At 57.5% G+C, this 27,981-nt stretch overlaps 1 protein-coding gene across 1 annotated transcript; it reads left to right on the top strand.

Moving 5' to 3' along the window:
• Position 1: 1 nt before the first annotated feature.
• On the top strand, positions 2–27,797 carry LOC131478452 (proto-oncogene vav). Its single transcript, XM_058657875.1, has 27 exons — positions 2–298; positions 12,381–12,497; positions 12,882–12,940; positions 13,075–13,143; positions 13,250–13,358; positions 13,478–13,573; positions 14,194–14,262; positions 14,707–14,810; positions 15,103–15,202; positions 15,803–15,898; positions 16,064–16,132; positions 16,222–16,308; positions 16,436–16,521; positions 16,880–17,012; positions 17,418–17,527; positions 18,129–18,230; positions 18,440–18,537; positions 18,646–18,668; positions 18,813–18,858; positions 20,298–20,434; positions 20,818–20,883; positions 22,164–22,195; positions 22,953–23,069; positions 24,666–24,753; positions 25,691–25,805; positions 26,452–26,603; positions 27,510–27,797. Exons 1-27 carry the CDS (start codon positions 95–97, stop codon positions 27,561–27,563), a joined length of 2,538 nt encoding a protein of 845 aa, XP_058513858.1. The 5' UTR covers positions 2–94; the 3' UTR covers positions 27,564–27,797.
• Positions 27,798–27,981: the final 184 nt, after the last annotated feature.

Genomic DNA, 27,981 nt, shown 5'->3' with positions numbered 1-27,981 from the left:
CAGGCAGGCGGTGGAGGCCTCCAGGGTGCGCGGGGGCCCGGGCCTGGCCTGGCCTGGCTTGGCAGAGCTGCTGGCCGGGCTGGGGTGGGGGACCATGGAACTGTGGCGTCAGTGTACCCACTGGCTGATCCAGTGTCGGGTGCTGCCACCCAACCACCGTGTGACCTGGGAGGGGGCTCAGGTGTGTGAGCTGGCCCAGGCCCTGCGCGATGGCGTCTTGCTCTGCCAGCTGCTCAACAACCTATTGCCTCACGCCATCAACCTCCGTGATGTCAACCTGCGTCCCCAGATGTCCCAGGTGAGCTTGGAGGCGGGAGGGAGGGGGCTCAGAAATGGTCCCCTCCCACCCCGTGAAGTCTGGGGATCCCGGGGTGGGCGGCTAGGCCAGGCCTCGACCTGGTTCACATCTAGGCGGCGCAGAACGCTGACGTTACATTGAGGGGTTCAAAACCCCTCCCGATGGGACGAGCTGAGGGGCATATCCTGCGTGGGTGCGTGCACGGGTGTCCCTGGTAGCCCTGAGTGACCAGCAGCATGCTTGAAATTTGATCTCCTTGGATGGGATCCCCCCTGCAACACACAACCTGACACCCCCATATTCTGGTGGGGGGGGAGGGGCCGCCACCACCCTCCTCCCCCACATGTCTCCTCCCGGGGCCTGGGCCTCGGCCCCTTCCTTCCCCTTGTATCTTCCTTCCCTTTGGTTTCCTGCCTGAACCCCGGGGCACTGTGGGGCGCATGGGGGGCCCAGAATCTTAGAATCTAGCTCAGGTCCTGGGACTTTAGAGCATAGAAGAGGTGCAAAATCTCTCTCTCTCTCTCTCTCTCCCTCTCTCTTTTTTTCAGCTTCAAGGAGAGGCAAGAACTGACTGTAGCTGCCTCTCCCCACTACCCCCCCCAACCGGGTGCAAGATTTGTATTCAAATCCTGATTTGAATGCGGTTGGGGCGGGCCTGGTACCATGGGCTTAGGAGGAGGCTGAGCCTCTCAGGAGATGGGGCCCTCTTGTGGGGGGGAATCTCTGGGGACACAACCACCTCCCCACCCCCACTCTCTATAGCAAGGAGGTGGGGGTCTGTCACCCCCAGCCTCCCCACTATAGGATGATGGCTTGTCTCTGATGCGCTGGGGGCCTGAGATTCAGAATAGAAGACAGGGGCCAGCTGGATGCAGCGGGGCCTCCTTCCTGGCCAGAGGGGTGCCTGTGGCTGGGAGAAGAGGAAGTCACACACTTGGGGGAGGGTCTGGCAGGGGGATTTCTTAGGGGCCGGGTTGTAGCAGGGAGAAGTGACCTGAGGTGCTATCTTCCTCTGGTGCCCTGGGGCTCAGCCCCTGGCAGGGGGCGGAGTGGGGGTGTATGGAGAGGAGGGGTGGGCAACCCATCCTGAATTTGCCTTCATTTGCCGGGTGGCTTGGCTCCCAGAGTAGGAGGAGGAAGTGGCTGAGGAATGTGTGAGGCCCCAGATGTGGCCCTGAGTGACAGGGCCTTGTAACGCTGCTGGCGGGAAAGTGGCTAGACTTCAGGGTGAACTTGCACTCTGCGTATGGCCGAGCTGAAGCCGGATCATGGTGCGAATCCTCAAGGGAGCCGAAATCCTTGGAGGAGAGCTCTATTTCAGGCCATGCTGGGAGCTGAGCCGAGGCCTTGTGGTGGTCCTGGACTTTGGCACACAGAGCCCGCCTCCAACTGTCATGACCTAATCCTGTGTGCTCTCATCCGGAGCTCCGGGGTGTGGGCATGACGCTGTCTGGTACTGTCTACATTTGTGCGTGGTCTTGAAGAAGCAGAACGAGTTTTCTCCTTGTGTCATCTTTGGCTGTGTCGGGCCCCTGGCTGGGTAGGGGTGTACCCTAATCGGTGGGGGCTCTGTGATTCCCTTCCTCCACCTGTGTCATCTCCCTGTGACATTCCATCGGTGCCTGGTGCATGGGGGTGTGGGCGTGTGTATGGAGGGCGTGTGTACGGAGGGTGCTCATGGCAAGCGACCTTCTGGGTGCCGGTGGATTGTGCTCCGTGGAAGGGCAGGGGGAGCGGACTCCACAAGGGGGAATGACACATAAACAAGGGTTTCTCTTCAGAAAAATCCACCCATCCGCCCACCCACCCATCCATCCATTCACTCATTTACCCATCCATCCATCCACCCACCCATTCACCCACCCACCCATCCACTCATCCACCCATCCATCCATCCATCCATCCACCCACCCATCCATCCATCCATCCATCCATCCATCCACCCATCCATCCATCCATCTACCCATCCATCCATCCATCCATCCATCCATCCATCCATCCATCCATCCATCCACACACCTACCCATCCATCCATCCATCCAACCCAGTGCTGCGTGTGCCTGGCCCTGCTCTAGGCTGGGCAGTTACGGTCTCCTATTGATGAGGAACTTGGGTCACCGTGGGGAAAGCCGATGGTGAACAACTGGGGACATGCCTGCGTTGCAGGTGGTGTGGTGTGTGTTGAAGAAACAGCATGAAAGGGGCTTGGGAGTGCTGTGTGGCACTTTTCCCCTTGGTCCATGTAGGTGGGGTACCGTGTGCTGTCTCGATACGTATATCATGTTCGAATCAGAGCGAGAATGTCTTTCCTAACACCATGTTTTTGTGTTGAAAACTTTTTAAAAAAGATTTATTTATTTTTTATTGGAAAGGCAGGTTTATAGAGAAGGAGAGACACAGAGAAAGATCCTCCATCCACTGGTTCCCTTCCCAAGCAGCTACAATAGCTGGTGCTGTGCCAATGTAAAACCAGGAGCCAGGAGCCTCTTCCGGGTCTCCCACACAGGTGCAGGGTCCCAAGGCTTTGGGCCGTCCTCCACTGCTTTCCCAGGCCACAGGCAGGGAGCTGGATGGGAAGTGGAGCAGCCTGGATTAGAACTGCTGCCCATATGGGACCGAGGTGCATGCCTTTAGCCACTAGGCTATTGTGCCGGGCCCAGGATAAGAGAATTTCTAAGCCCTGTCTAACAAGGGAGCTGTTAGCCGACTGTCTCTTACCCCCATCTCCGCCCTCACCCCAGCTTCTGGTCGCTGCCACTCCACACGTGTCTTGCATGAAATCAGCTCCTTTCGGATTCTGCATGGGGAGTGGGAGCGCAAAGGCAGCTCCTGGCTTTGCCTGGTTTACTGTGTCTCGGCCTCTGCTTCCTTCCGCACCGTCACAGATGGCAGGATTGCACCCTCTCTGGATGGATTCCGTAGTTTGACATCAATTAGGGGTCCTCACTGACATGGCAACACTGGAGATCGGCCGAGGAGCCGTGTGGACCTGGGGCAGCAGTGGGCTGAGCAGGTTGTCTGGCCCGTTCGTGCAGAGGCCATGGGGTAGGGGTGCAGGTGCCTGTGTGGTGATGCCTGGAGGGAGTGATGGGTGGGGACCTTGTGGAGACAGGTTGAGGCTGGGCAAATTCTCCCCACACATTCCGTGTTGGGGTGTGAGATGGAGCCAGAAACTGACTCTGAGGCCAAGTGACAATGAGTGACTCTTTTTCAAAATTATTAAAAAAAATTTTTAAGATTTATTTTTTTTTATTGGAAAGGCAGATACACACACAGAGAGGAAGACCTTTTGTCCAATGATTCACGCCCCAAGTGGCCGTGACAGCTGGAGCTGAGCTAATCCGAAGCCAGGAGCCAGGAGCTTCTTGGTCCCAAGGCTTTGGGCCGTCCTCCACTGCTTTCCCAGGCCACAGGCAGGGAGCTGGATGGGAAGTGAGGCTGCCGGTATTAGAACCGGTGCCCATATGGGATCCTGGCACATTCAGGGAGAGGACTTTAGCCACTGGGCCACTACACCGGGCCCAGTGACTTTCTTTCAAAATGCTTCTCTGTGTAGCAAGCTAAGCCTCCGCCTGCAGCTTCGGCACCCCATAGGGGCACTGGTTCGAGACTTGGTTGTTCCACTTCCCATCCAGCTCCTTGTTTGTGGTCTGGAAAGCAGTGGAGGACGGCCCAACTCCTAGGGTCACTACACTCCATGTGGAGGAAGTCCCTGGCTTCGAACCAGCTCAGCTCTGGCCATGGTGGCCATTTGGGGAGTAAACCAGCGGATGGAAGATTTTTCTCTCTGTAACACTGCCATTTCAAATAAAAGTAAATAAATCTTCAAGAAAACACCTTTCTTGTAGGGTGCGTTAGATCCACGTAGCACTTCCACGAACTGCAGGCCACCCATCCGGGCCTCATCTTGCTGTGTGTGATGCCTTGGTGGGGGAAGGCGCTGTGGCTGGCTCGTGTAGCTCTCTCTTCAGACGCATGGCTGTCCGCCTGATTGTCACACCAGCGACCCCGTGTACCTCTGGGTCAGCTTTTTACATGAGCTGGAGACTTGTCGATTGAGAGGCAGAGAGAGAGAGAGGATGGGGGAGAAGCTCCCTTCTCATGGTTCACACCCCAGGAAGGTGCCTTCATGGAGGCTGGGCCGGGCAGGAGGAAGCTGGGAGTTTGAGGTTCTAGGTGGGTCTTTCACGTGGGTGGCAGGGACCCAAGGCACCTGCTGCCACCCAGCAACCCAGGGTGGGTGTGAACAGGGGACTGGAGTCCGGAGTGGGAGCCAGGACTCCAGCGGATGAATTAGCCTTTATAAAAATACTGTGTGGCTGAATGGGGTGGCCGCCCCTCGCCTCCCTACTGATGGATAATTGGCAAGTGTCGAAAATCAGTAACAAAATTCACTCCAGTCATCAGCCTGTCACTGTATCCTCCATGTCACCACACACACACAGACCCCATCACGACACAAGGTGACAGATGTATCAGTTCATTAGGTGGTGGTCATCACTGCACAATATTGACACACAAATATCAAATCATCACATGACAGACCTTTTCTTGAAAGATTTGTTTATCTACCTTGAAAAGCAGAGTTAGGAGAGGAGAGACAGAAAGAGCTTCCATCCACTGCTTCCCTCTGCAGGTGACTGTCACAGCCAGGACTTGGCAAGGCCGAGGAGCCAGGAGCTCCATCCAGGTCTCCCATGTGGACACAAGGAGCAGGGAGCTGGAGGGGGAGTAGAACAGAGGGGATGGGAGTGGTTGCTCCTATGGGATGCTCACTAGCACTGCAAGCAGTGGCTTCACCGGCTGCACCATAATGTGGGGCCACCAAAGAGTGAATTCTCTTTAAGTCCTGTCGGGATGGGTCAACGGGCTGTGACCCAAGAACCTAGGAAAGTCCCGAGGAAGTGTGATAGTTTCTGTTACTGTACATGTGGAGCCGGCCTTGGGAGCGGGGTGACCTGTGGGCAGCACCCAGGCCTCTGTGTGAGTGACAGGCGCTGCCCTGCAGTTCCGTCTACACTGATCTCATGGGGCTGGCCGACAGGGAGTGAGGGGCCTGGCTGGCTCGGGAGGGTTCCGGCTCCAGCCTGGCTGCCTTCCTCCTGCTGGGAGCCTGGGCAAGCAGAATGTCCCCTCGTGGTGCTTTTGAGCTATTTAGATCTGCTCATCTTTGCCCTTTGTTTTTTTTTTTTTTAGTTGTTGTTTGTTTTTGTTTTGTTTTCACTCCTTTCAGGATTACTGGCCTTTTTGTTGCTGGTGGGTTATTTTCTTTCTTGACACAAGTTGATATGGTCAGCTGGCTTCTGGTTCAGGTCAGGTACTTAGGAATTTTGCGAGCCCGAGCCCATGTGGGTCTTGATTACCATGTGGGCAAACGTAGGGGCTGATGCTTCAGTGTAGGGTGGGTTGCTATCCCCCCTCCTGGTTCCCAGACTCCAAAGCCACATGCTAGCGGTGTGAAGGTTTAAGGCTTGTTTCCTTGAACGGCAAGTGAGAGAGCGAGAGAGCGAGAGATGGTGATCTATCTGCTGGTTCACTTCCAAACGGCCACACAGCTGGGATTGGGCCAGGCTGAAGCTGGTCTCCCACGCGGGTGCAGGGTCCCAAAGCTTTGGGCCATCCTTGACTTCTTTCCCAGGCCACAAGCAGGGAGCTGGGTGGGATGTGGAGGAGCAGCTGGGACTCGAACCGGCGCTCTGAAATGGGATGCTGGTGCTTGCAAGCAGAGGTTGAACCCACTGCATCGTAATGCTGGGCCTCCCCGCCCCCGCGTGTCTTGGTTCTTTTTAAATCTTGTCGTCTGGGTCTCTGCCTCCCCTGCTGGGATGCGTCTCTGGTCAGAACAGTGTAGTCAGGCTGGCTGAGTCTTCAGATGAACAAAGTCTCCGCCCCCACCCTTCACTGACTTCACAGACAACGGAGCTTGGGAGACTATGACTTGCCCCGTTGAGTTGCCCAATTTATTTACTTATTTGTGTTGGAAAGGCAGATCTACAGAGAGGAGGAGAGACAAAGATCCTCCATCTGCTGGTCACTCCCCAATGGCTGCAGCTAAGCCGATCCAAAGCCAGGAGCCAGGAGCTTCTTCTGGGTCTCCCACGCAGATGCAGGGTCCCAAGGCTTTGGGCCGTCCTCCACTGCTTTCCCAGGTGCCTTAGCAGGGAGCTGGATGGGAAGCAGGGCCGCCAGGACAGGAACTTGTGTCTATATGGGACGTTGGTATGTGCAAAGTGAGGACTTTAGCCCCTAGGCTACAGCACTGGTCCCCGGGTTGCCTGATTTTAACCCATTGAAGGCCTCATCTGCTTGTCGCCGCATGGCCCAGTCTCCACAGCAGAAGTGACTTCTGGACACGGGGCGAGGGGACCGTATGACCTGCAGGCTAGATCTTCCGGGAAGTCTCATGAGTGCTACTGTAGGAGTTCTGGCTTGGGACTGGTTTGCGGCTTCGTCCCATCTCTGCTGGTCCCTGGTGACGTGCCTGCGGCAGGAGTCAGAACCTCCACATTGCTGGCAATGAGACCGCTGCCGCCAATCCGGATCCCACCGCTGCATCGACCGTGGCGAGGATGTCTCCCAGGCCTTGGGGTGTCTGTGGAAGCTAGCAAGGAGTCGGGCAGTCCATGGCACAGGAGAGCAGCAGTGGGGGTGCGATGGATCTTGGGGTATCATGAGAGGAGGGCTCAGTCAGGGTGGGATTTCTGGAGGAGGTGACGCACCATGTTGTGAGGGCTGCACGTGGACGTCCCTGGGGTGGGGGCGGCTGGACTCGCCAAGGTCTGAGTGGCATTGTGGTGATGGACAAACCGTGGCATTCTGCGACCTGGGTTTTGGGGCGTGGGGGACCTGGGTTCTGGTCCCTGACTGCAAATGTTTCTCCCGAGCATCTGGGATCCTATGTTGGAAAAGTCACCGGAAATAAGCAAAGTCTGTTCAGGGGGCAGGTGTCTGTGTCACAGCTGGCTGAACTGCCGCGGGGCGTGCCTGCAGCCCACCCAGGTCTGGGCAGCTTGGAGCCAATGCCAAAGACTCCTCTCCTGATCCCTGTGAAAGCAGATGGAGCTAGCTAGACACCTACAGAGAAATGGAGAGCCAGAGAGTGTTCGAGAGAGACAAAATCAGAAAATTTCATTTTACATCTGAAGCAGCCAGACCAAAGCCGGAGCCAGGAATTCCATCAGGGTCTCCCACGTGGGTGCAGGAGCCCAAGCGCTTTGGCCATCTTCCACTGCCTTCCCAGGTGCCTTAGCAGGGAGGTGGATGGGAAGTGGAGCAGCCGGGACTTGAACCACAGCTGGTCCCAGTCCTCTTGATGTTGGGGGTAGATCTTTCACTATCCTGGGAGTCACCCTGTGTTGTGTGGGGTGGTGAGCAGCCTCCCCAGCCTCAACCGGGGTATCTGACGCCTGCAGTGTCTCCTCCGGGAACCAAGACCACCACATGTCCCCAAACATGGTCAGCGACCGCTAGGAGAGTGCACACAGTGGGTGAGCTTCCTGCCACGGGGTGGAGCCCAGCAAAAGTGACCTGTTAGTGACCAGGACTGGGGATGGGATGGACGATGTCTCTGAGTGTGTCAACTCCCGTATTTTACAATTATCAGCGACATCCGTGATGCTGACTGGGGGGGAGGGACCTGTGACATGGGACAGGCCTGTCGTGCACGCGCAGGGTAAGGGGGCTGTGTGTCTGCTTTCCACGACTGCCCCAAGCAAACTCTGCAAACTGGCATGACTTCAGGCCACGGCTGCTGCCTCCTCCACGGGGCTGGAGGACCGAAGTTCATGATAAAACAGTTGGCAGTGCAGGTTCTCCTTGGGGTCAGAATGGCCTGATACCTGAGCTGGCGGGTGAGTGAAGGTGGGGCGGGTGAGTGAAGGTGGGACTTGAGAGATTTTAGTGGGGGCCGTGGGCAGGCTGGAGCTGGTTGGCAGGTGGTTGTTGCTCAGGGCCTGGCGGGACATTTGCCCATGCTACTGGGACAAGTTTTGGTTGTGGCTCCAGAGGGGGAGGGATAGGATCTCATGGCAGCTGAGAGCTCCCAACACACTGGAGTCCCCACTGTCTTGCCTGCATTCTGAGAGCCCTCCACACAATGTAGTGGGTATAGGCATCAGATGTGTGGGGCTCTGGGATATTGGACACATGTTTCCTTCTATTTCAAGTGAGGAGGGAAGGGGTAGCCTGTTACCTTATAGGGTGAAGCCATAACCATAGGCTTCTGGTCTTGTGCCTCACATTGGAATGCCCGGTGGGGACACCTAACGTGGGCACCTGACTCCAGCTTCCTGCTGATGGGGACCCTGGGAGGCAGCTGGGTGATGGCTCCAGCATTGGGGGGTTCCCTGCTACCCATGTGGGGAGGCTGGAATCGAGTTGCTGGCTCCTGGGGCTTCTGCCCTGGCACTTGTGGGCAGTGTGTGTGTGTGTGTGTGTGTGTGTGTGTGTGTGTACAGGAGCACTCTCTGCTTAACAAGTCAAAAGTTTGACAACAAAGTAATCTGAGCCAGGCCCAGTACGACAGCCTAGCAGTTAAAGTCCTCACCTTGAATGTGCCAGGATCTCTTATGGGCACTGGTTCTAATCCTGGAGGCCCCGCTTCCCATCCAGCTCCCTGCTTGGGGCCTGGGAAAGCAGTGGAGGACGGCCCAAAGCCTTGGGACCCTGCACCCGCGTGGGAGACCCCGGAAGAAGCTCCTGGCTCCTGGCTTTGGATTGGCTCAGCTCCAGCTGTTGCAGCCGCTTGGGGAGTGAATCATCGGACAGATCTTCCCCTCTGTCTCTCCTTCAAGAAAAACAAATCTTTAAGCTGGCAAGTACTTCAAGTGTTCTTGGGAAGTAGAAAAAGCATATGCAACCTATAAGTGCAGCCAACCCAGAAAGTCTGATAGAGCGGTAAGAAGAACCAGACACACACACACACACACACACACACACACACACACACACACCTACACCTGCTGGTTCATTCCCCAAGTGACCTCAATGGCCAAAGCTGGGATGGTCTGAGGCCAGGAGCTTCTTCCAGGTATCCCATCAAGGCGCAGGGTCCCAAGGCTTTGGGCCATCCTCTACTGCTTTCCCAGGCTGCAAGGAAGGAGCTGGACGGGAAGTGGAACAGCCAGCCAGGACTTGAACTGCTGACAATATGGGATGCCAGCACTGCAGGTGGTGGCTGTGTCCACTGTGCCACTGCCCTGGCCCCATAAGGTACCTCACCATAAACTCCTGCATGCCTGTACCTGGACATGATTTGTTGGGTGGTACTTGCAAACCCTTCCAGGTGTTTGATGATCTTTGGGGTTCTCCCGTTCAGGGTTCATCCAGGAAAGCAGGACTCCTTATTGGTCTTTCAGGCAGAGAAAATTGAACTCTGGGTTTGCCTAAAAGCGAAGGGAACGGGAGTCATGGGTCACACCTGTTCCCCCAGAGCTGTTCCAGGAGACACATTTTCTGCCAGGAGGAAGTTGCACCCAGGTTTCCCTTCTTCCTCCTGCCGGGGCCTCCCATTGGCTGACTCTCACCAGGAAGCCAGAGTGCAAAGGAGGCTGGGTAATTTAGTTCCTTTTTTAAAACGGACGGAAACAAAGCAAATACAGACAGGCTAAGAACTGGAAAATGGGCATTTTCTTAAGAGAGTTGAAGTTCCCAAATTTTGCTAAATAAACTTCTCTTTCATGCGTGTTTTTAAAAATTATGAACTTGAGAGGCTGAGCGATACATGGAGAGAGAGAGAGAGCTGAAGCCAGGAGCTCCATCCCGGATCACCCCCATGGGTGGCAGGAACCCAAGGACCTAAGCCGTCACCTTCTACCTCCTAGGGTCCCCACAGGCAGGAAGCCAGAGTCGGGAGCCAGATCTGCCAGTGAAACCCAGGCACCCCGATTTGGGACGGAGGCATCCTAAGATAAGATGGTGTCCGTACTGCTAGGCCAAACACCTGCCCCCAAATTAAACTTAGAACATGAGAAGGCATATACAACAGTTCATGAGCATGGGCTGTGTGGGTGGCACCAAGTGGTGGGTTCCTCATTTCATCCTTTATTTAGTTTCTTGTATTGGAAAGGCTGGTTTACAGAGAAAGAGACAGCTGCAATTGCTGGAGCTGAGCTGAGCTGAAACCAGGAGCCAGGAGCTTCTTCTGGGTCTCCCGTGAAGGTGCAGGGTCACAAGGCCTTGGGCTGTCCTCTGCTGCTTTCCCAGGCCGCGAACAGGGTGCTGGAAGGGAAGTGGAGCAGCCAGGACTCAAACAGGTGCCTCTATGGGATGCCGGCACTTTCAGGGAGAGGATTAGCCAGCTGGGCCTTTGGGCAGGATCCAAGCTTACCTTTTTTATTCCCTGCCCCAGGCGTCTTTCTTTCCAGGCACCACTGGCACCTGCTCTCTGCACAGGGCGGGGCACAGCTTGGGCACCCTAAGAGGGAAGCCTGAGCCCAGGGAGGGTCCCGCCCCTTCCCTTCCTCCCTCCTCAAGGGGCTGAAGGTGGAGTCCCCAGCCCTGGCAGGCCACAGCAGGCGTTTCCTGTTTCCGGCAGGCTCCCTGTGGCTGGTGGGGGTGGGGTGCAGATGGCAGCTTTAGGGCTGGGCTGGCACGGAGAGGAGAGGGGTCTGGGGTTCTTGGTCTGCCGTCCCCAGCAGGTGCCCCCAGCCTCCGGCAGGCCGACCCTTCCGGCTCTGTCTGGCATTGGGATGTGTGGGGCTGCGAGGAGGAACTCGCTGGCGAAAGAGGCAGAACAAGCCGAGGTGACACCGGGTCATGGGGACTGATTTGCATACGGCTGGACCTCAGCCCCAGTCAGCAGCTTTGGGGGGGGGCGGTCGTGTCCCCGTGGGAGCCTGGGGCAAGCAGACTTGCCACCACTGGCTGCCACCAGTCAGAGGCGCTGCTAGTGGCGGTGGCTGTGTGATGGAGCCGACCCTCCTTTCTTTAATGAACTTTGCAGGAGTGGAGCGGTGATGACTCACTTGTCCCCTCCTGTCCGACCCCCACGCCGCTTGGAGGCATCACATGACTGGGGGGGGTGCAGGAAGCAGGCTCGGAGTCAGCTGATCTCCACGAGGTCAGGACTTCCTGGTGCTGGGTTCCTGGCTCCCCCTTGCTTCTGCTGGGTGCTGGTGGTTTCTGTGGTTGGGTCACGTGCAGAGACCTTACAGGTGCCTGCCCGCCCCGGGACCCACCTGTAAGGAGGTGGCCAGGCTGGTTGTGTCCTCCCTGGGGGATCCTAGCAGGGACCTCCCTGGCTGCCCGTGGGTGGCCCTGGACAGATGGTGCCCAACCAAGGGGCATTGTTTCTTGAATGGCTTCGTGTGTGTCTTACACGCCATGCGTCGGGAAGTTTCTGGAAGGAGGCATGAGAATGCCATTGTGGGGCGCAAACACCTGACATCAGTCCCCTGTGAGGGGACCTCAAAAAGTCGTTGGGGACACAGAAAATAGAACACATGGACTAAAAAGGTTTTCCACCAACTTTTTTTTGCTTTTTAAAAATATCTATTTATTGTTTCAAAGAGATTTAGCATAAAGCAAATGTGAAGTGTGCATTGTGTAGACAAGGGGTGCGGTCGCTTGTGGATGTGGGAAAAAAAAAAGCCACAACCTGGAGACACACGTATGAGACACGTGTGTGCTGTTGGCCTCTTGTATCCGTGCCTGCTAACGGACCCAACCCATCGCACGTGAACAATATTTGGACAGGGATGAGGAAAAGGCGTATGTGCCGAACGACTATGGATTTCTTTTGCTGATGTCATTCCCTAAGCGACCCAGCAGAGTAACTGTGTGGGAGTTGAGATGTTCAGCATGGGGTGTGTGTGTGTGTGTGTGTGTGCGCGTGTGCGTGGCTGTCCTGCAAAGCCCGCCGTGTTTGGTAGGAGGGGGTCGGCATCCCCGGGTTGTCAGGGCTGTCCAAATGGGGCTGATGAGAGTTGGACTCAGTGACCGCGTTAGGATTTTTCCTGTGTTGTCCAGGGTGTAGAGGGGCCTGCGGGCAGGAGGGGACTGAGCCGTGGCAGCTGCTTTCGTAGCTTGCACTGACTTACACACCCCATCCCGCTCTCTCCCCATCCTCTCCCCCACCCCACAGTTCCTGTGTCTTAAGAATATCCGCACCTTCCTCTCCACCTGCTGCGACAAATTCGGCCTCAAGCGGAGCGACCTCTTTGAGGCGTTCGACCTGTTCGATGTGCAGGATTTTGGGAAGGTGAGCTGGGCTCCCGGAGCCCAATGGTTGAAGGGAAACAGAGGCTGCAGTTAGGCCAGGCTGAAACCAGGAGCCAGGAGCTTCTTCCAGGTCTGCCACGTGGGTTCAGGGGCTCTAGAGCTTGGCCCATCCTCCTCCATCATCCTCCCAGGCACAGTAGCAGGGAGCTGGATGGAGCAGTGGAACAGCCGGGACTCGAACAGGTGCTGCTATGGGATGCCAGCACTGCAAATGGAGGCTTAACCCACATGCCATGGCGTCAGCGTCCACCCTGAGCTAGCCCAGAACTGTCAGAGGTTGTGCAGCGGAGGGCTAGAGCAAGTGTGGAGAACTCTGGGGGTACAGCGTGCAGATCACTTCCTGGCCCTTGTCACCTCCTGGCAGGTCATCTACACTCTATCTGCTCTGTCCTGGACCGAAATCGCCCAGAACAAGGGGATCGTGTGAGTACCCACCTGGCCGGGACCTTGGGACTCCCGGATTCTCCATGTCCCACCCTGCCCAGCCCCACCACTCATCTGCCCCGCCTCACATTTCCTGGGGTGTCTTCCCACCCCACTTCCACCCCTTCCCACAGGCCCTTCCCCATCGATGAGGACAGTGTGGGTGACGAAGACATTTACAGCGGCTTGTCGGACCAGATCGAGTGAGTGTGTGTGTGTGGGGGGGTGGAGCCGATGGGCTCCGGCTCGGGGCAGGTGGAGGTGGGGGCCCCTGAGCTGGCCTCCCTCTGCTGACCGTGCACCCCGCAGCGACACGGTGGAGGAGGATGAGGACCTGTACGACTGTGTGGAGAATGAGGAGGCCGAGGGAGATGAAATCTACGAGGACCTCATGCGCACCGATCCGCTGCCCACGCCGGTGCGTGCTGGCCGGCCGGGTGGACAGGGCAGGGTCAGGCCTGGTGGGTTGGAGGGTAGGTGGGTGGCAAGCAACTGGACAGCAGCCTCAGGCCGCCTCACCGCCGGCCTCTCCTGCAGCCCAAGATGACGGAATATGACAAGCGCTGCTGCTGCCTGCGGGAGATCCAGCAAACAGAGGAGAAATATACGGACACGCTGGCCTCCATCCAGCAGGTGGCTACAGGGCCAGGGCCAGGCGCAGGGCTGTGGCGGGCAGAGGGGCGTGGTTAGGTGCAGGGGTGAAGAGTGGCTGGGTACAAGGGTGGGTCTGGGCGTAGGGGCGGAGCAGGCAGGTGCCCAGGCCTGTGTGCCCACTCTGGGGCTGGCCGAGGCCCTGTCCCTGGCTTCTTTGCTTCCTGTTTGTCTCTGGGTTTCTCTTGCATTCTGCTTGGGATCGACCCTTTTCTGTCTCTCTTTGCTGTATCCCTCTCGATTCTCTGTCCCTTTGTCCCTCTTTAATCAATTCTCTGGCTTTTCCTGTATTCTCATCTCTGCCCAGCACCTGGGCCGTCCTCCACTGTTTTCCCAGGCCACAAGCAGCGAGCTGGATGGGAAGTGGGGCAGCCAGGACTCACATCAGAGCTCCAATGTGGGGGCTGGCGGCAACCCCGGTGGAGGCTTCACCTGCCATGCCACACCTTGCACACAAGCCGGTGCCTGAGCCCCACCTCTTTTTGTCTTCCTGTCCCTCCCATCTTAGCTCTCTCCATCTCTGTCTGTCCATCTGGGTGGGCACCTAGGCTGGAGGGCATGGCCTCACCTCCCCCCGTCTCCTCCCTCTCTCCTGGCCGCAGCATTTCCTGAAGCCCCTGCAGAGGTTCCTCAAACCACAGGACATCGAGATCATCTTTGTTAACATTGAGGTGAACCGGCCTGGGTCCCTGGTGGGAGGTTGGGTGGAGGGGGGCAGGTTCCAGTCCCAGCGTGCAGGGTGGGGTGGAGGGGGCAGGTTGTGGTCCCAGAGTGCAGGGTGGGGTGGAGGGGCCAGGTTCAGATCCCAGCCTGCAGGGTGGGGTGGAGGGGGCAGGTTCCGGTCCTACTGTGCAGGGTGGAGTGGAGGGGGCAGGTTCCGGTCCTACTGTGCAGGGTGGGGTGGAGGGGGCCAGGTTCAGATCCCAGCGTGCAAGGTGGGGTGAGGGGGCAGGTTCCGGTCCTACTGTGCAGGGTGGAGTGGAGGGGGCAGGTTCCGGTCCTACTGTGCAGGGTGGAGTGGAGGGGGTCGGGTTCAGATCCCAGCGTGCAGGGTGGAGTGGAGGGGGCAGGTTCCAGTCCTCACCTGCATCCCTCCCTACCTCCCTGTGGTCCAGGACCTGCTCCGTGTGCACACCCACTTCCTAAAGGAGATGAAGGATGCTCTGGCTTCTCCGGCAGCTTCTAACTTGTACCAGGTCTTCATTAAATACAAGGAGAGGTGAGGGCCAGCTGGCCGGCCCTGCAGGGTGCAGGTGGGAATGGGCCAGGGACTCCCAGCGCTGCTGGGCAGCCTCAGCGAGTGGCTGAGCCTCCCTGGTCCTCACCTGTGAGGAATGGTTGGTTTGGGGAAGCACCTGCTAGGTGGTGGTGAGGTGGCATCCTTAAGCCCTGTGTTCAGGCACACAACAGGTGCTCAATGCATGTTTATGAAGGATGGGAAGAGTACTCTTTGGTTTGACACCATGAGATGCTGCTCTGAGGCCACCAGAGGGATGCCCCTCTTCCTGCAGGTTCCTGGTCTATGGCCGTTACTGCAGTCAGGTTGAGTCGGCAAGCAAACACCTGGACCAGGTGGCCGCCGCCCGGGAGGACGTGCAGATGAAGCTGGAGGTGGGGGGCTGGGCCGCCTGGGGAAGAGAGCGAGGGGAAGGGCGAAGGGGGCAGCTCCCCCACTCCATTCCAGGTTGGAGATGGCTGCATCATCTCAGTGGCTCAGCCAAGGGCCAAGGCTGTGTGCGTGACTGTGTGAGTGCATGTGGTACGTGGGTGTGTGTCCAAGGGAGGAAATGAAGCAGGGTCAGAATGGCCCTGGGTCCTGGTCCCAGCTGACCCCCACACTCCCAACTCTGCGCTGACCCACTCTCCCATTACCAGACTGAAGTTCTGACACATAGCATGATGGCAGCCAGGGTATCGGGGAGGGGTGGGGACTGCGCAAAGCCGAGCATGGACAGTGCCCCAAGCCTGGGCCAACCTCTAGGTTCATACTGATCTGGAGCCAACTTGGAGCTGTGTACCTGGTGCAAGTGGGGCTGGGGACCCTTGGGGCAGCCCAGCAGGGTGCTGGACCTCCATCATCCCCTTGGGCTATAGAGCCACCCCTGGCCCCTGACCCCTCACCTCTGGCACCTTTCCTGACCCAGAGGTGTGGGGTGGAGGTAGGCTGTTGCTCCAGCAGCCTGTGCGCTTGCTGTCTGCTGCCTCCCCCAGGAATGCTCTCAGCGAGCCAACAACGGGAGATTCACTCTGCGGGATCTGCTCATGGTACCCATGCAGCGAGTCCTGAAATATCACCTCCTGCTCCAGGTGTGTGTGCAAGGTGGACACAGGCCACGGGGGTGGGGTGGGAGTCCCAGGACAGCCGGCTAAGCCAGGCAGGAGCTGGCGGGGCTGCGTAGTGGTGGGGTGGCTAGCTTTGGGCGCGCAGGAGGCGCAGGTGCATCTGCTCATGTCACTTTATGGTTGTCGCAGGAGTTGGTCAAGCACACGCAGGACACCACGGAGAAGGAGAACCTGCGGCTGGCTCTGGACGCCATGAGGGTGACAGGGCCTGGGGATGAGAGGGGGGTAGGCTGCATGGAGAGGTGGGGCGTCCGGCTCACCCTGCCCTGCCCTGCCCTGCCCTGCAGGACCTGGCGCAGTGCGTGAACGAGGTCAAGCGTGACAACGAGACGCTGCGGCAGATCACCAACTTCCAGCTATCCATCGAGAACCTGGTGAGGGCACAGTGGGGGTGTGTGCAGGGCTGTGGGCTGGCCCCTGCCCCCCGCCATGGAGGCCGTCTGTGCCCCTGTGCTGTGGTCCCTGGACAGACCCCCCCTTCCCCACCTGCCTCCTGCCCAGGACCAGTCCCTGGCCCACTACGGCCGGCCCAAAATGGACGGTGAGCTCAAGATCACCTCGGTGGAGAGGCGCTCCAAGATGGACAGGTGGGCAGGGTCCAGATGTGGTTGGGGTGGAGCCTGGGAGGGGACAGGGCCAGGCGGGAGCAGGGATGAGCCAAGGCGGAATAGGGGAGGATGGCGGGGTGGGGCCAGGCGTCCAGACAGGCAGGTGGGCAGAGTCCACGTGGATTTGGGGAGGCACCTGAGTGGGGGTGCAAATAGAAATAAATAGACCGGTAGATAGGGTCTCCGGAAGCAAGCAGCGTTGGAGCTGCGTGAGGTCAAGGTGGACAGCAGGTGGGCTTGGCCGGGGTGTCCAGGGAGAAGAGAGGGGCCAGGAAGGTGGAGGGAAGGGAGCGGCGAGGAGGTGGGACAGCCTTGGGCGCTGACCCGCTGCCCCCAGGTACGCCTTCCTGCTGGACAAGGCCCTGCTCATATGCAAGCGGCGCGGTGACTCCTACGACCTCAAGGACTTCGTGAACCTGCACAGCTTCCAGGTTCGCGACGACTCCTCCGGGGAGAGAGAGAACAAAAAGGTCGGGGGTCCGGACACGGGGACTTGGTGGGGAGAGGGTGGGCCCAGGGCAGGGCAGGCTCGGGCTGTGTGCTGGGCTTCTGTGAGTGTGTGGCTGTGCATGTACGTGGGTACAAGTGTGCACGTGTGTGTATGTGCCCATGGGCATATAGATGTGTATTGTGCATGTATGTAACCAATGTGTGCTCCTGTGTGCATAACTGGGGAGGGGGTGTGTGTGCACCCGAGAATGAAAGAATGATATGCCGTGTTGAGCGTGGGCTCCTATGAAGGGGTGTGTGTGTGTGTGAGAGAGAGAGAGAGAGAGCTCTGGGTCTGTGGCCAAGTGTCCTGGGCATGGAGCTGGGTTGGGTGTGGGATTGCAGGGAGGGGTCTCCCCCTAAGACTGAGCGCCTCCTGCCCACAGTGGAGTCACATGTTCCTCCTGATCGAGGACCAGGGGGCCCAGGGCTACGAGCTGTTCTTCAAGACCCGGGAGATGAAGAAGAAGTGGATGGAGCAGTTTGAAATGGCCATGTGAGTACCCTGGCCCTGCCTCGTGCCGTCCCAGGAAGGGAGGTGGTGGAGAGCCAGGGCTGGGGGGGTGCCCCATACTCCCTTCTGCCCCGCCCTGGCACCTGCCATGGGACCTTGGTCGGCTTGTCTGACAAAGGGGTGGGGCGGGCTCAAGGCTTTCTCCATTTCTTCCTCCTTCTCTCTCCATCCACAAGATGAAAGCTTGACCACTCCCGGGTTTAGCATCTGTACCATCTCACACACACCCACACCCATCTCCCCTGTCACACACACCCACACCCATCTCCCCTGTCACACACACCCACACCCATCTCCCCTGCCGGCTTCCCCCAGCTCATCCTCGCTCCCCGGGGAGACCCCGTTCCTAGGAAGCCATCACTTCCCTTGGCTTCTCTGAGCCCCTGGCTGCCACGAGTCTGCTCTGTGTGTGTGTATGTGTGTGTGTGTGTGTGTGCGCGCGCGCACCCATAGCCACAGCCCCAGGACCCACCATAGCCCACTGGCAGACGCAGCCCTCACGCCGACCTGTGGTTGTGTGAGTGGATGTGAGCTAGCCAAGAGAAGCCTTGACACCCCGGCTTTCTCCCCCTCGACCCCACAGTTCCAACATCTACCCCGAGAACGCCACAGCCAATGGGCACGACTTCCAGATGTTCTCCTTTGAGGAGACCACTTCCTGCAAGGCGTGCCAGATGCTACTGAGGTTGGCGGTGGCTGTGGCTGGGCCTGGGTCCTCACTTTCTGCCCTCTTCCTCCTCCACCCACTGAGGGACTTGGGCTGGCCCCTGCCTGGGAGCTGGGGGTTGGAGGGGGCACTGCTCAGCTTTACTTGTGACTCTGTGACCTCCCACCCTGGCTGGCCGAATGGTGGCCATGCCCGCGGATCAAAACCCTTATCCCTGCACGCCCTAGGGGCACCTTCTACCAGGGCTATCGCTGCCATCGCTGCCGGGCTCCTGCACACAAGGAGTGCCTGGGGAGAGTACCTCCCTGTGGCCGCCATGGACAAGGTGCCTGCACCTCCCCCCAGGGTGGTGTGGGGGTTGGAAGGGAGGGAGCGATGGGCTTGGACCACACGGGGACTTCCTGTGCTAACGGGGTCCTGGTTGTTTCCCTAGATTTTACTGGAACCCTGAAGAAGGTGAGAAGGGGGAGGCCTCTGCAGGCTCCGGGGGGGGGGGGGGTTGCGCAGAGCTGGGGCTGCTGCAGCACTGCGGTGGGGAGTGGGGATCCCCAGGCGGGGCTGTGAGGAGGTGACTCTGACAGTGCTGATGTGTCATGCCAGGACAAGCTACACCGCAGGGCGCAGGAGAAGAAGAGGAGTGAGCTGGGTGAGTCCACAGGCCACTAGCTGACCGCAGCAGGGGCCACCCCATTGTCCCTTCCCTCCCCCACAACCGAACCACTATGCTCTGCCCCCCCCCAGCAGCCCACGGGGAGCCCCCCGTTTGTCCTGACTTTGCTTGGAGAAAGGCAGGGGGTTCACGCTAGCAACAGGTGGCTTCCGCTGACCACCTGCTGTCTGAACTCATGGCAGAGGGAGGGAGTGAGTCGGGGTGGGGTGGGGGAGGGTTGAAGCCCTAACTGTGCCTCCTGCCTTCTTCTATTCCGCCCCCCCCCCCCAGCCGGGGAGGTGGGTGTTGGTTGAGGTCGTTTGGCTGTGGTGCCTTGGTGCATGGAGCTGGATGAGCCAAAGCATCTGGTCACTCAGGGAAGGCTTCCTGGAGGAGGCAGCATGGCCATGGGGATCTGAGCGAATGGTGGGAGTCAGTCATGGGAGGGCTGGTCCAGGCCGTGGGAAACAGCATCGCTAAGGAACAGAGACCAAAATGAGCGCAAGGAAATGAAATCTTTTCTTTCCGAGTCCCGGAGCTGGTGACTAAATGCAAGGTCTGCACAGACCATGCGTGTTGTCCACGGCCTTACATGCGGCACGTGTTACGCATGCGGTGTGGAAGGTGTTGTGCTAGTACCACAACTGTCCTGTGGATGCTTAGGAAATGAGGATGATGTGACGATGACATCACAATGATGTCATGACGCCATTCGCTCCGTAAGACTCAGCACACTCGATGCTTGTGACCTCAACCCAGTAGAGTAAAAGATCAACATGCGGGTAGATATATTTAAGTGTGTTATGATTTAATGACCAATAGCTTTATTAGCAAAGTGAGAACAACAGGGGGGCATACTTCAGGGTGTTCCAAAGTTCAGGGGAAAACAGCCACAGAAATTTACCTTTGATTTTTCAATGCTGAAACATGGTTTATTCCCATTTTATTTGAAAGGCAGAAAAAGAGAGAGAGAGTGAGAACAAGCCTTCAGTCTGTCAGTTCAATTCTCCAAGTTGCCTGCCAACAGCCAGAGCTGGGCCAGGCTGAGGCCAGGAGCCAGGAGCCCCACCTGGGTCTCCCACGTGGGTGGCAGGAACCCAAGGACTCCCCAGGGTGGGCATCAACAGGGCGGCAGACCCACCCATGCCAAGCCACACCCTGGTCCACGCCCACAGCCCCCATTTGTGTCTCCCAGGGTGGTCTTCTGCAGGCAACTGGGGCTCAGATTGGGGTGGCCATGTTTTAGCTCCTCCTGGGCATACACACAGGGGGTGCAGCAGATGTCCGAAATGGGGTCTGCACTTGGCACTGTCCTTACCACAATGGCCGCAGTCCCCATTGTCAGTCTTCCCTACTCTTGCTGTGGGACCCCAGTGGGCGAGCCCTTGGCCATCTGCCTCCCCTACCCACCCACCCCCCTCCTCGCCATCCTCCAGGCCTACCCAAGATGGAAGTCTTCCAGGAGTACTTCGGGCTGCCCCCGCCCCCTGGAGCCTTCGGACCCTTCCTGCAGCTCGGCTTGGGGGACATCGTGGAGCTCACCAAGGCTGAGGCAGAGCAGAGCTGGTGGGAGGTAGGGGCTGCTGGGACCGTGCGGGATGGGGCGGGGAAATGGGCGGGGCCAGGGAAGGGGGCCCCTGGGAACAGGTGCACCCCTGGCTCAGGAGGCTGGGCCTGGGAGGGGTGATGTTCATAGAGGGTTCTAGACTGAGAGGTGGACACTCACACACAGACATATAGATACGCATGCACACACATAAAGACATACTCAAGGACACAGTCACACAGAGACACACACTGGCACACAGCCACACAGACAAAGCCACACACAGCCACAGACACAGTCACACACAGTCATGGTCACACACACACAGTCGCACACGCACTCACACACACACACAGACACGCACGTGGATGCCCTGTAACCTCCCCGTGTTTTTGTCTTCTGGGTTGCAGGGCAGGAACACGGCGACCAACGAGGTTGGCTGGTTTCCTTGTAACAGAGTGAAGCCCTACGTGCATGTAAGTGCCTCCGTGCCGCCCCGACCCCAGCCCCTCACAGCCCAGGTGGGCGTCTCTCCTGCCCGGTGTCGCGTGAACCCAAGCCTCAGCTGTGAGGACAAGACCTGACTCCCCATGGCCCCCCTGCCCGGAGTCATCGACCACCCCCTCTCTACCCCGTTTCTCCCTATGCACCTTGGGTTTTGCCCACAGGCTGAGGGAGTTGACAGAGGACAGAACCTTCTTGGGCATCCCAAGGGTCTGCCTTTATGGGACACAGCCTTGGCCCTGCCTGTGTGTTGCTCTGTAAGCCCGCAGCCCAGGTTCACCTTTTACTGCCAGTGTCCTGCAAGATATTGTCCTATAGTTTCTCCATTGTCAGATGACATTTTTGAGATTCCAACTGTTCCCAGGACACGTGGGTGCCCTGCCCCCATCTCCATGACCCCTCCTCCCTATTGGCTACTTTGTTTCTCTGTGCATCGGGCTCCCCACTTTAGAGTGTAGGTCACTTGAGTGACCACGAGGTCGTCCACGCCCATCCAGGTTCATGGCAGGTGTCAGAATTCCCTCCTTTTTACAAAAAAAAAAAATCATTTTTAAATTAGAAAGTCAGATATACAGAGAGGAGGAGAGACAGAGAGGAAGACCTTCCATCCATTGATTCACTCTCCAAGTGGCCGCAACGGCTGGAGCTGAGCCAGTCCCAGGCCAGGCGTCTGGAACCTCCTCCAGGTCTCCCACACGAGTGCAGGGTCCCCAGGCTTTGGGCCGTCCTCCACTGCTTTCCCAGGCCACAGGCAGGGAGCTGGATGGGAAGTGGAGCAGCTGGGATACGAACTGGCACTCAGATGGGATCCCGGTGTATACAAGGCAAGGATGTTAGCTGCTAGGTCACCACACCGGACCGAGAATTCCCTCCTTCTTAAAGATCGGCAGGATAGGACATGAGAAAGCGCAGAGGGGCCATACCCCAGTGGGCGTGGCTGTGTTTTCATGAAACTTTACATACCGACACTGACAGGTGGAGTCTATGGGATCCCCACATGCCACGGAGCATTCTTCTTTTGAATTCCTTCACTTATTGAAAAAAAAAAAAAGTAGACACTGTCTTTGATTTGAGGGCTGTACAGAACAGGTGGGAGGACAGCCCCACGTTCCTGGACTCCCGGGAGCACCTCTCCCCCTTGGCGCTAGGGTTGTGTCTGCCATGAATAGCACCGTGCTTGTGGAGTGAATGGATGGGTGAGCGGCCCTGCAGTCAGTGGCCTATGGCCTCAGCTGGCTTCTCTGTGTCCTAGGGCCCCCCTCAGGACCTGTCTGTCCATCTCTGGTGAGTAGAACTGCATCCTACCATGTGCTCTTTGACAAGGGGTTTCTGGTTGTGGAGGGGGAGCAGTCTGGGCATGGAGGGGCCTCTGGATGAGCCAGTTACTGATTCTCAGGGGTCAGGCTCTGGGCTACTCTGTGTCCATCCCAGGGCTGTGCACCTGCTGAGGGCAAGGGAAGGTGAAGACAGGCCCTTGGACTTGGGGGATTGTGGTTACAGAGGCAATGATGAAGATAATGATAGTGATGATGATGGTGATGAAGGTGATGATGATGGTGATGATGAAGGTGATGATAGCAGCGCCTCCCCCTTTCTGACTACCACTTTCACTTGGAGCAGTAAGGAGTGGAAGTTTTCTTGCTAACTTGGGTTCAAATCCCGATTCCCACATTATGCAGCTGTGTGCCCTTGGACCAGTAACTTGGAAAAGAGGCCAAAGGCAGCATGCTATACCTGTGGGTGTTCGAGGCTCCGTGAGCCTGTGGTGTGCCTGGTCCCGGACCCTGCACGCGGTGGACACGTTCTATAGCATCAGCTGCCGTCGTCACATCCCCCTGCCCTCTCTAAGCTGGGCATTTCGTCTTCCACATTCTCACATCTCTGGGGTTGGGGTAGCTTTTGTACCTTGAGGGGGCTGGCAGGTGGGAGAGGCAACCTCCGTGTGGCTGTGTGTGTGTGTGTGTGTGTGTGTGTGTGTGTGTGTTTACGGGGAGGGTGTCTCCCATGCTGGGGCCCTGTGTGACTTGGGCTCTCTTTGCAGGTACGCCGGCCCCATGGAGCGTGCGGGGGCCGAGAGCATCCTCACCAACCGCTCGGATGGGACCTTCCTGGTGCGGCAGAGGGTGAAGGACGCAGCCGAATTTGCCATCAGCATCAAGTAACTCTCCCCTCCTGGACCCCTCCTTTCTCCCACAGGCACCTGTGCCTTAGGGTCAAAGGGGTGTGTCCCGACCTCAGCTCCCCGTCACAGGAGTCTCTGCTGGGTCCCCAGTACTCCTTTCATTCTCCTCCCTTCCTCCCTTTATTTGGAAGGAAGGGTTAGAGAGAGAAAGATTTTCCGTCTGTTGGTTCGCTCCCTAGAAGGCCAGCACTGGGCTGAGCAGAGACCAAGAACTCCATCTGTCTGCTGTAGAAGCAGCAGCGGCCCAAGCCCTTGGGGGTGTGCATGAGCAGGGAACAGGGCCAGGAGCTAGTCCCCGATTCTCCAACATGAGATTGGGGGTCCCAGATGGCGTTTCAGGGGCTCTGCCGCACCCCAACTCTAGCAGAATTGTCACTTCCATGTGGTTCTGCCCGTGGGAGTGTCATACCGCCCAGCTCACCCGATGGCTTTACACCCTATTCCATTGGGATTCCCAGTATGTGAGCTGTGACACTGAGGTCAATTTCCTAAGGGTCAGCTCTTCCCAGCCTGCAGGAGGGCAGGTCCAAGGGTGTGAATTTCCCCATGGCTTTGGGTCTGAGTCAGTGCCTGTGCAGTGATGATGGGTGGGGTCTTCTTGTCCACCCTTGGCGCTGGGTGTAGCTTCTGGCCAGGCCTCCCCAAGGGCACCAAGCAGGGGTGCTGTCCCCATGGTGTGTGGCCCCAGGAGCCGGTTTTTTCATGTGTACATGACCTTTAGGCCCTGCAGGCTCATGGGTCGCCAAGCTCAGCCAACCCGCATTGGCATCCCTGGCTCTTGGGGCTTAGTTTTCATCTTCACTGTGTGGCTTCTGGAAGTTTCCTTTTTTTCCTGTTAGAGCTTATCTCTTGTCTCAGCATAGTTAGGAATTTTACTACAGGGGAGTGGTTGTTTGCTCATCTAGGTGGTTCTATCACCAGAGGTGGAGATCCCTGGAGTTGTTTTTATTTTTTTAAAGGTGTATTTATTTGAAAGGCAGAGTTACACACACACACACACACACAGCAGACAGAGAAAGAGAGAGAGAGAGAGAGAGTCTTTTATCTGCTGATTCACTCCCCAAGTGGCTGCAGCAGCCAGGGCTGGGCCAGGCTGAAGCCAGGAGCCAGGAGCTTCACCGGACTCTCCCACATGGGTTCAGGGACCCAAGAACTTGAGCCACCCTTTGCTGCTCTCCCAGGCACATTAACAAGAAGCTGGATGAGAAATGGAGTAGTTGAGACTTGAACTGGCGGTCAGGGCGGATGTGGAAATGGCAGGTGGTACTGTAACCTGCTGAGCAGCCCCTGTTGTTGCCGACCCCACTGGCACGAGTGGGTCCCTCCTCCCACAGCCGTCACATCCTGTGGCCCTCCAAGCGGGGGCCTCCACCTGATCCTTGCATCCCTGTCCACACTTTCTGCACAAGTCTCGGTTTCCACAGGAGAAGTCTCTGAGCAGCACAGCTCCAGGAGGAGTGAACTGGCAGGGTGACTGTGGCCCCTGACCCCAGGGGACCTGGGTCACTTTGTCCTCAGTGGACGATGTGGCCTGGACTCCATGCTGAGTCCTCTCTCTCCCGCCGGTTCCAGGTGTAACGTCGAGGTGAAACACATCAAGATTATGACTGCGGAAGGACTGTACCGCATCACGGAGAAGAAGGCTTTCCGGGGGCTGACGGTAGGAGCCCGGCACCCCGTTTTCCCCAGCTGTGGTCCCCCTGACCCAGGTGGGAACCCCTCACTGTGGGCTCCATCTTGGGACCCCTGCTTCCCCACACTCAGAGTGGTCCCCATGCCTCCAGGGAGCACAGCAGGGTAACTGCTCTCCAGCTTAGTCCTTTCAGGAGCTACAACCAGAGTAATAATTAATATAATTAATGAATTAATAATAATAATAGTAGTAGTAGCTAGTCAGAGCAGAGAGCACCTTTAGAGCATTAATTACAGCTAGGACTTCAGCTTACTCAGTGGGTTCCCACCTCACAGATGGGTAAAACCGAGGTTATGTCTTCCAGCTGCAACACAGAATGACAGAACCTCACTCTTGCCAAACACAAGCCTTTAGAACTTGAAAGTGCCAACTTAAGTGCAGAGAGAAGGATTGGGGGGAGAGAGAGAGAGAGAGAGAGAGAAAGAGAGAGAAATTTTTCATCTACTGGCTCAGTCTCCACATGGCTGTGGTGACTAGCGTTGGGGCCCATGCTGAAGCCAGGACTTCCCACGTGCATGGCAGGGAACCCAAGTGCCTGGGCCATGCTTGGCCACTTCCCGTGGCTCACGCCAGTAGGGAGCAGCACTGAGATTGGAACCCACATGCTACAATGGGGGATGCGGCCATCCCCAGTGGTGCCCACCTGCCTGTGGACTTTGGTGCTGAGCTCTGACCGAGTGACTGGCCCCCTGGAGCAGAGTCCAGCATGTCTCAGTTCAGTGCCCTGGGATTTTTGTCTGTGTTTTAGACATTAGCAGCCTAAGTCTCAGGAGAATGAGTCCACCCCACCTCCCCATCTGTAGGAAGCAGGAAGGCTTGGGCTTCCTCCTCTCATCCTGCCTCTGCCTCCACGTGGGCCGGCTCCCTGGACTGACCCCCATCACGCTGTCACTCTCCCTGCCAGGAGCTGGTGGAGTTTTACCAGAAGAACTCTCTGAAGGATTGCTTCAAGTCCCTAGACACCACCCTGCAGTTCCCCTTCAAGGAGCCTGAGAGGAGAGCCATCAGCAGGCCTCCAGGTAATAGGGTGCACGTGGGCTGGGGTCCACTGGGGGAGGAAGAGCCTGGGTCGAGAGTTGTGGGTGTCCCGTCCAGCAAGCAGGTGGCACTTGTGTCCCACTTTGGATGAAGGGCTGCCGTTCTTGACTGCAGCTCCCTGCTGACCTGGATGCCTGGGAGGCAGCAGGCAGGGCTTAAGTGCTCAGGTCCCTGCCTCCCACATGGGTGCAGGGTCCCAAGGCTTTGGGCCATCTTCCACTGCCTTCCCAGGCCACAAACAGGAAGCTGGGTGGGAAGTGGAACAGCTGGGACATGAACCGGTGTCCATATGGGATCCCAGCGCTTGTAGGTAGAGGATTAGACAGCTGAACCATTGTGCCAGACCCTACAAAGTTTTAAAATGTGCTTTTCTCCCTCTCCCTCTCCCTCTCTCTCTCTCTCTCAATTCTGGGGGCTCTTAAAGATCACTAAGTCTGGAATGACTTTTCCCGAATCTTCTTGTTCCTTTTGCCTATACAGTGTTGCAAATTTAGGGATGTTCTTAGGACCTGAGTTTGGGCAATGCCTGGGACAGAGAGATGATACTGGGATAGGAGACCCTCCCCACCTGTCAGGGGACCCTTCATGGGTCCCTTACCCCACCCCTACTTCTGTCTTCTCCCACAGCGGCCAACACCAAGTACTTCGGCACAGCCAAAGCCCGTTACGACTTCTGTGCCCGGGACCGGTCGGAGCTGTCCCTGAAGGAGGGTGACATCATTAAAATCCTCAACAAGAAGGGTCAACAGGGCTGGTGGCGTGGAGAGATCTACGGACGGGTGAGGCAGGGGGTGGGGCAGATGGGTGTGCAGCCTGGCAGGTGTTTGAGAAAGCAGAAGAGGGAGATCCCAGGTCGGCCATGGTGCCCCTCCACCTGGGTGAGCTCTAACAGACAGGAGCGCAGCAGTCTGGCAGCCCCTGCCGATCGGCTCTCTCTCTCTCTCTCTCTCTCTCTCTCTCTCTCTCTCTCTCTCTCTGCCTGGTGCTTGTTTTGACCCCAAACTGCAGAGTCTTCCCACAGTTTTGTCCCCTGTCACCATCCTCTGGATCCCCCAGCCTTGCTTCTAGCTGTTTCCTTACAGATATTTCATGGAGGTACATGAGGACCCTGGTTAGAACTTGGGCTCTGCTGGGGGAGACATATGGGAACGAATGGTCTGGACAAGCTCCTGGACAAGGGCGCTTGTGGAGGACACTGATGCTGAGTTTATCCATTGATCCACCCATTCATTGATCCACTCACCATCCATCCATCCACCACCCACCCATGTATCCATCCATGCATATGTATATTTCTCTTTACCTATTTATCTATCATCTCTCTTTACTACCCCCAGTAATCTTAATCCACCATCTACCCATCCCAAACTATTTGCCAAGGACCTGTTGTGTGCCAGGATCAGTTCTGGCCTTTGGGGACTTGGTGGCATCAGACAGACTAGACCCTACCCAACTACGCAGGAAGGGACTGAGACCAAGAGCCCAGAAACAAGCAGGTGTATCACTAGCCGGGTGGTGTCAGGTGCTTGGGGAGGATGGAAAAGTGGGAAGAGGGTAGAAGGGGTGCTGGGGGTTGGAAGACCAGCAGGTGCATGGCCTGAGGTGGGAAGGGCCTGCCTGGTGTGCTGGGGAGCCATGGGAGGCCATGCAGAGGCCACCCTGACCCGCCACCTCTCTCTTTTCAGATTGGCTGGTTCCCTTCCAACTACGTGGAGGAAGACTATTCTGAGTACTGCTGAGCCCTGGGGTCCTGGCCGTGGGGCGGGGAACTTGAGGCTTCGAGCTTGGAAGGAGCCTGCAGCGGGGCCGGTCCCTGCGGGCAGAGAGACTGAGGTTACAGCGGAGGGCCAGTGTCCAGCTGGCCTTAGCATGATGCCCTGCTGTGGGTAATTTATAATGCATGGATGGCTTCTGGGGTCCCCTCAGGAAGGTGGGGCTCAGGACTACTGCTTGTAATAAAATGATGGACCGAAGGTGCAGTGGTGTCGTTCAGGAGGTGAGGTGTCCCTCACACAGCCACACCTGCCTCCCTGCAGTGAGCACCCCCTCCACCATCGCCATGGGACTAGGAGGTGGAAACTCGGGATTTCCAAGTAGCAGGAAAGAATGGCACACTGGAAAGATTGAGGATAGCAAGTGTACAATTGGTTTGCTTTT

The sequence above is a fragment of the Ochotona princeps genome, chromosome 33 (assembly GCF_030435755.1).
Source record: "Ochotona princeps isolate mOchPri1 chromosome 33, mOchPri1.hap1, whole genome shotgun sequence".
NCBI lineage: Eukaryota > Metazoa > Chordata > Mammalia > Lagomorpha > Ochotonidae > Ochotona > Ochotona princeps.
Note: the sequence above shows the minus strand (reverse complement) of the source record. Positions and strands in the feature narration are given on the sequence as shown.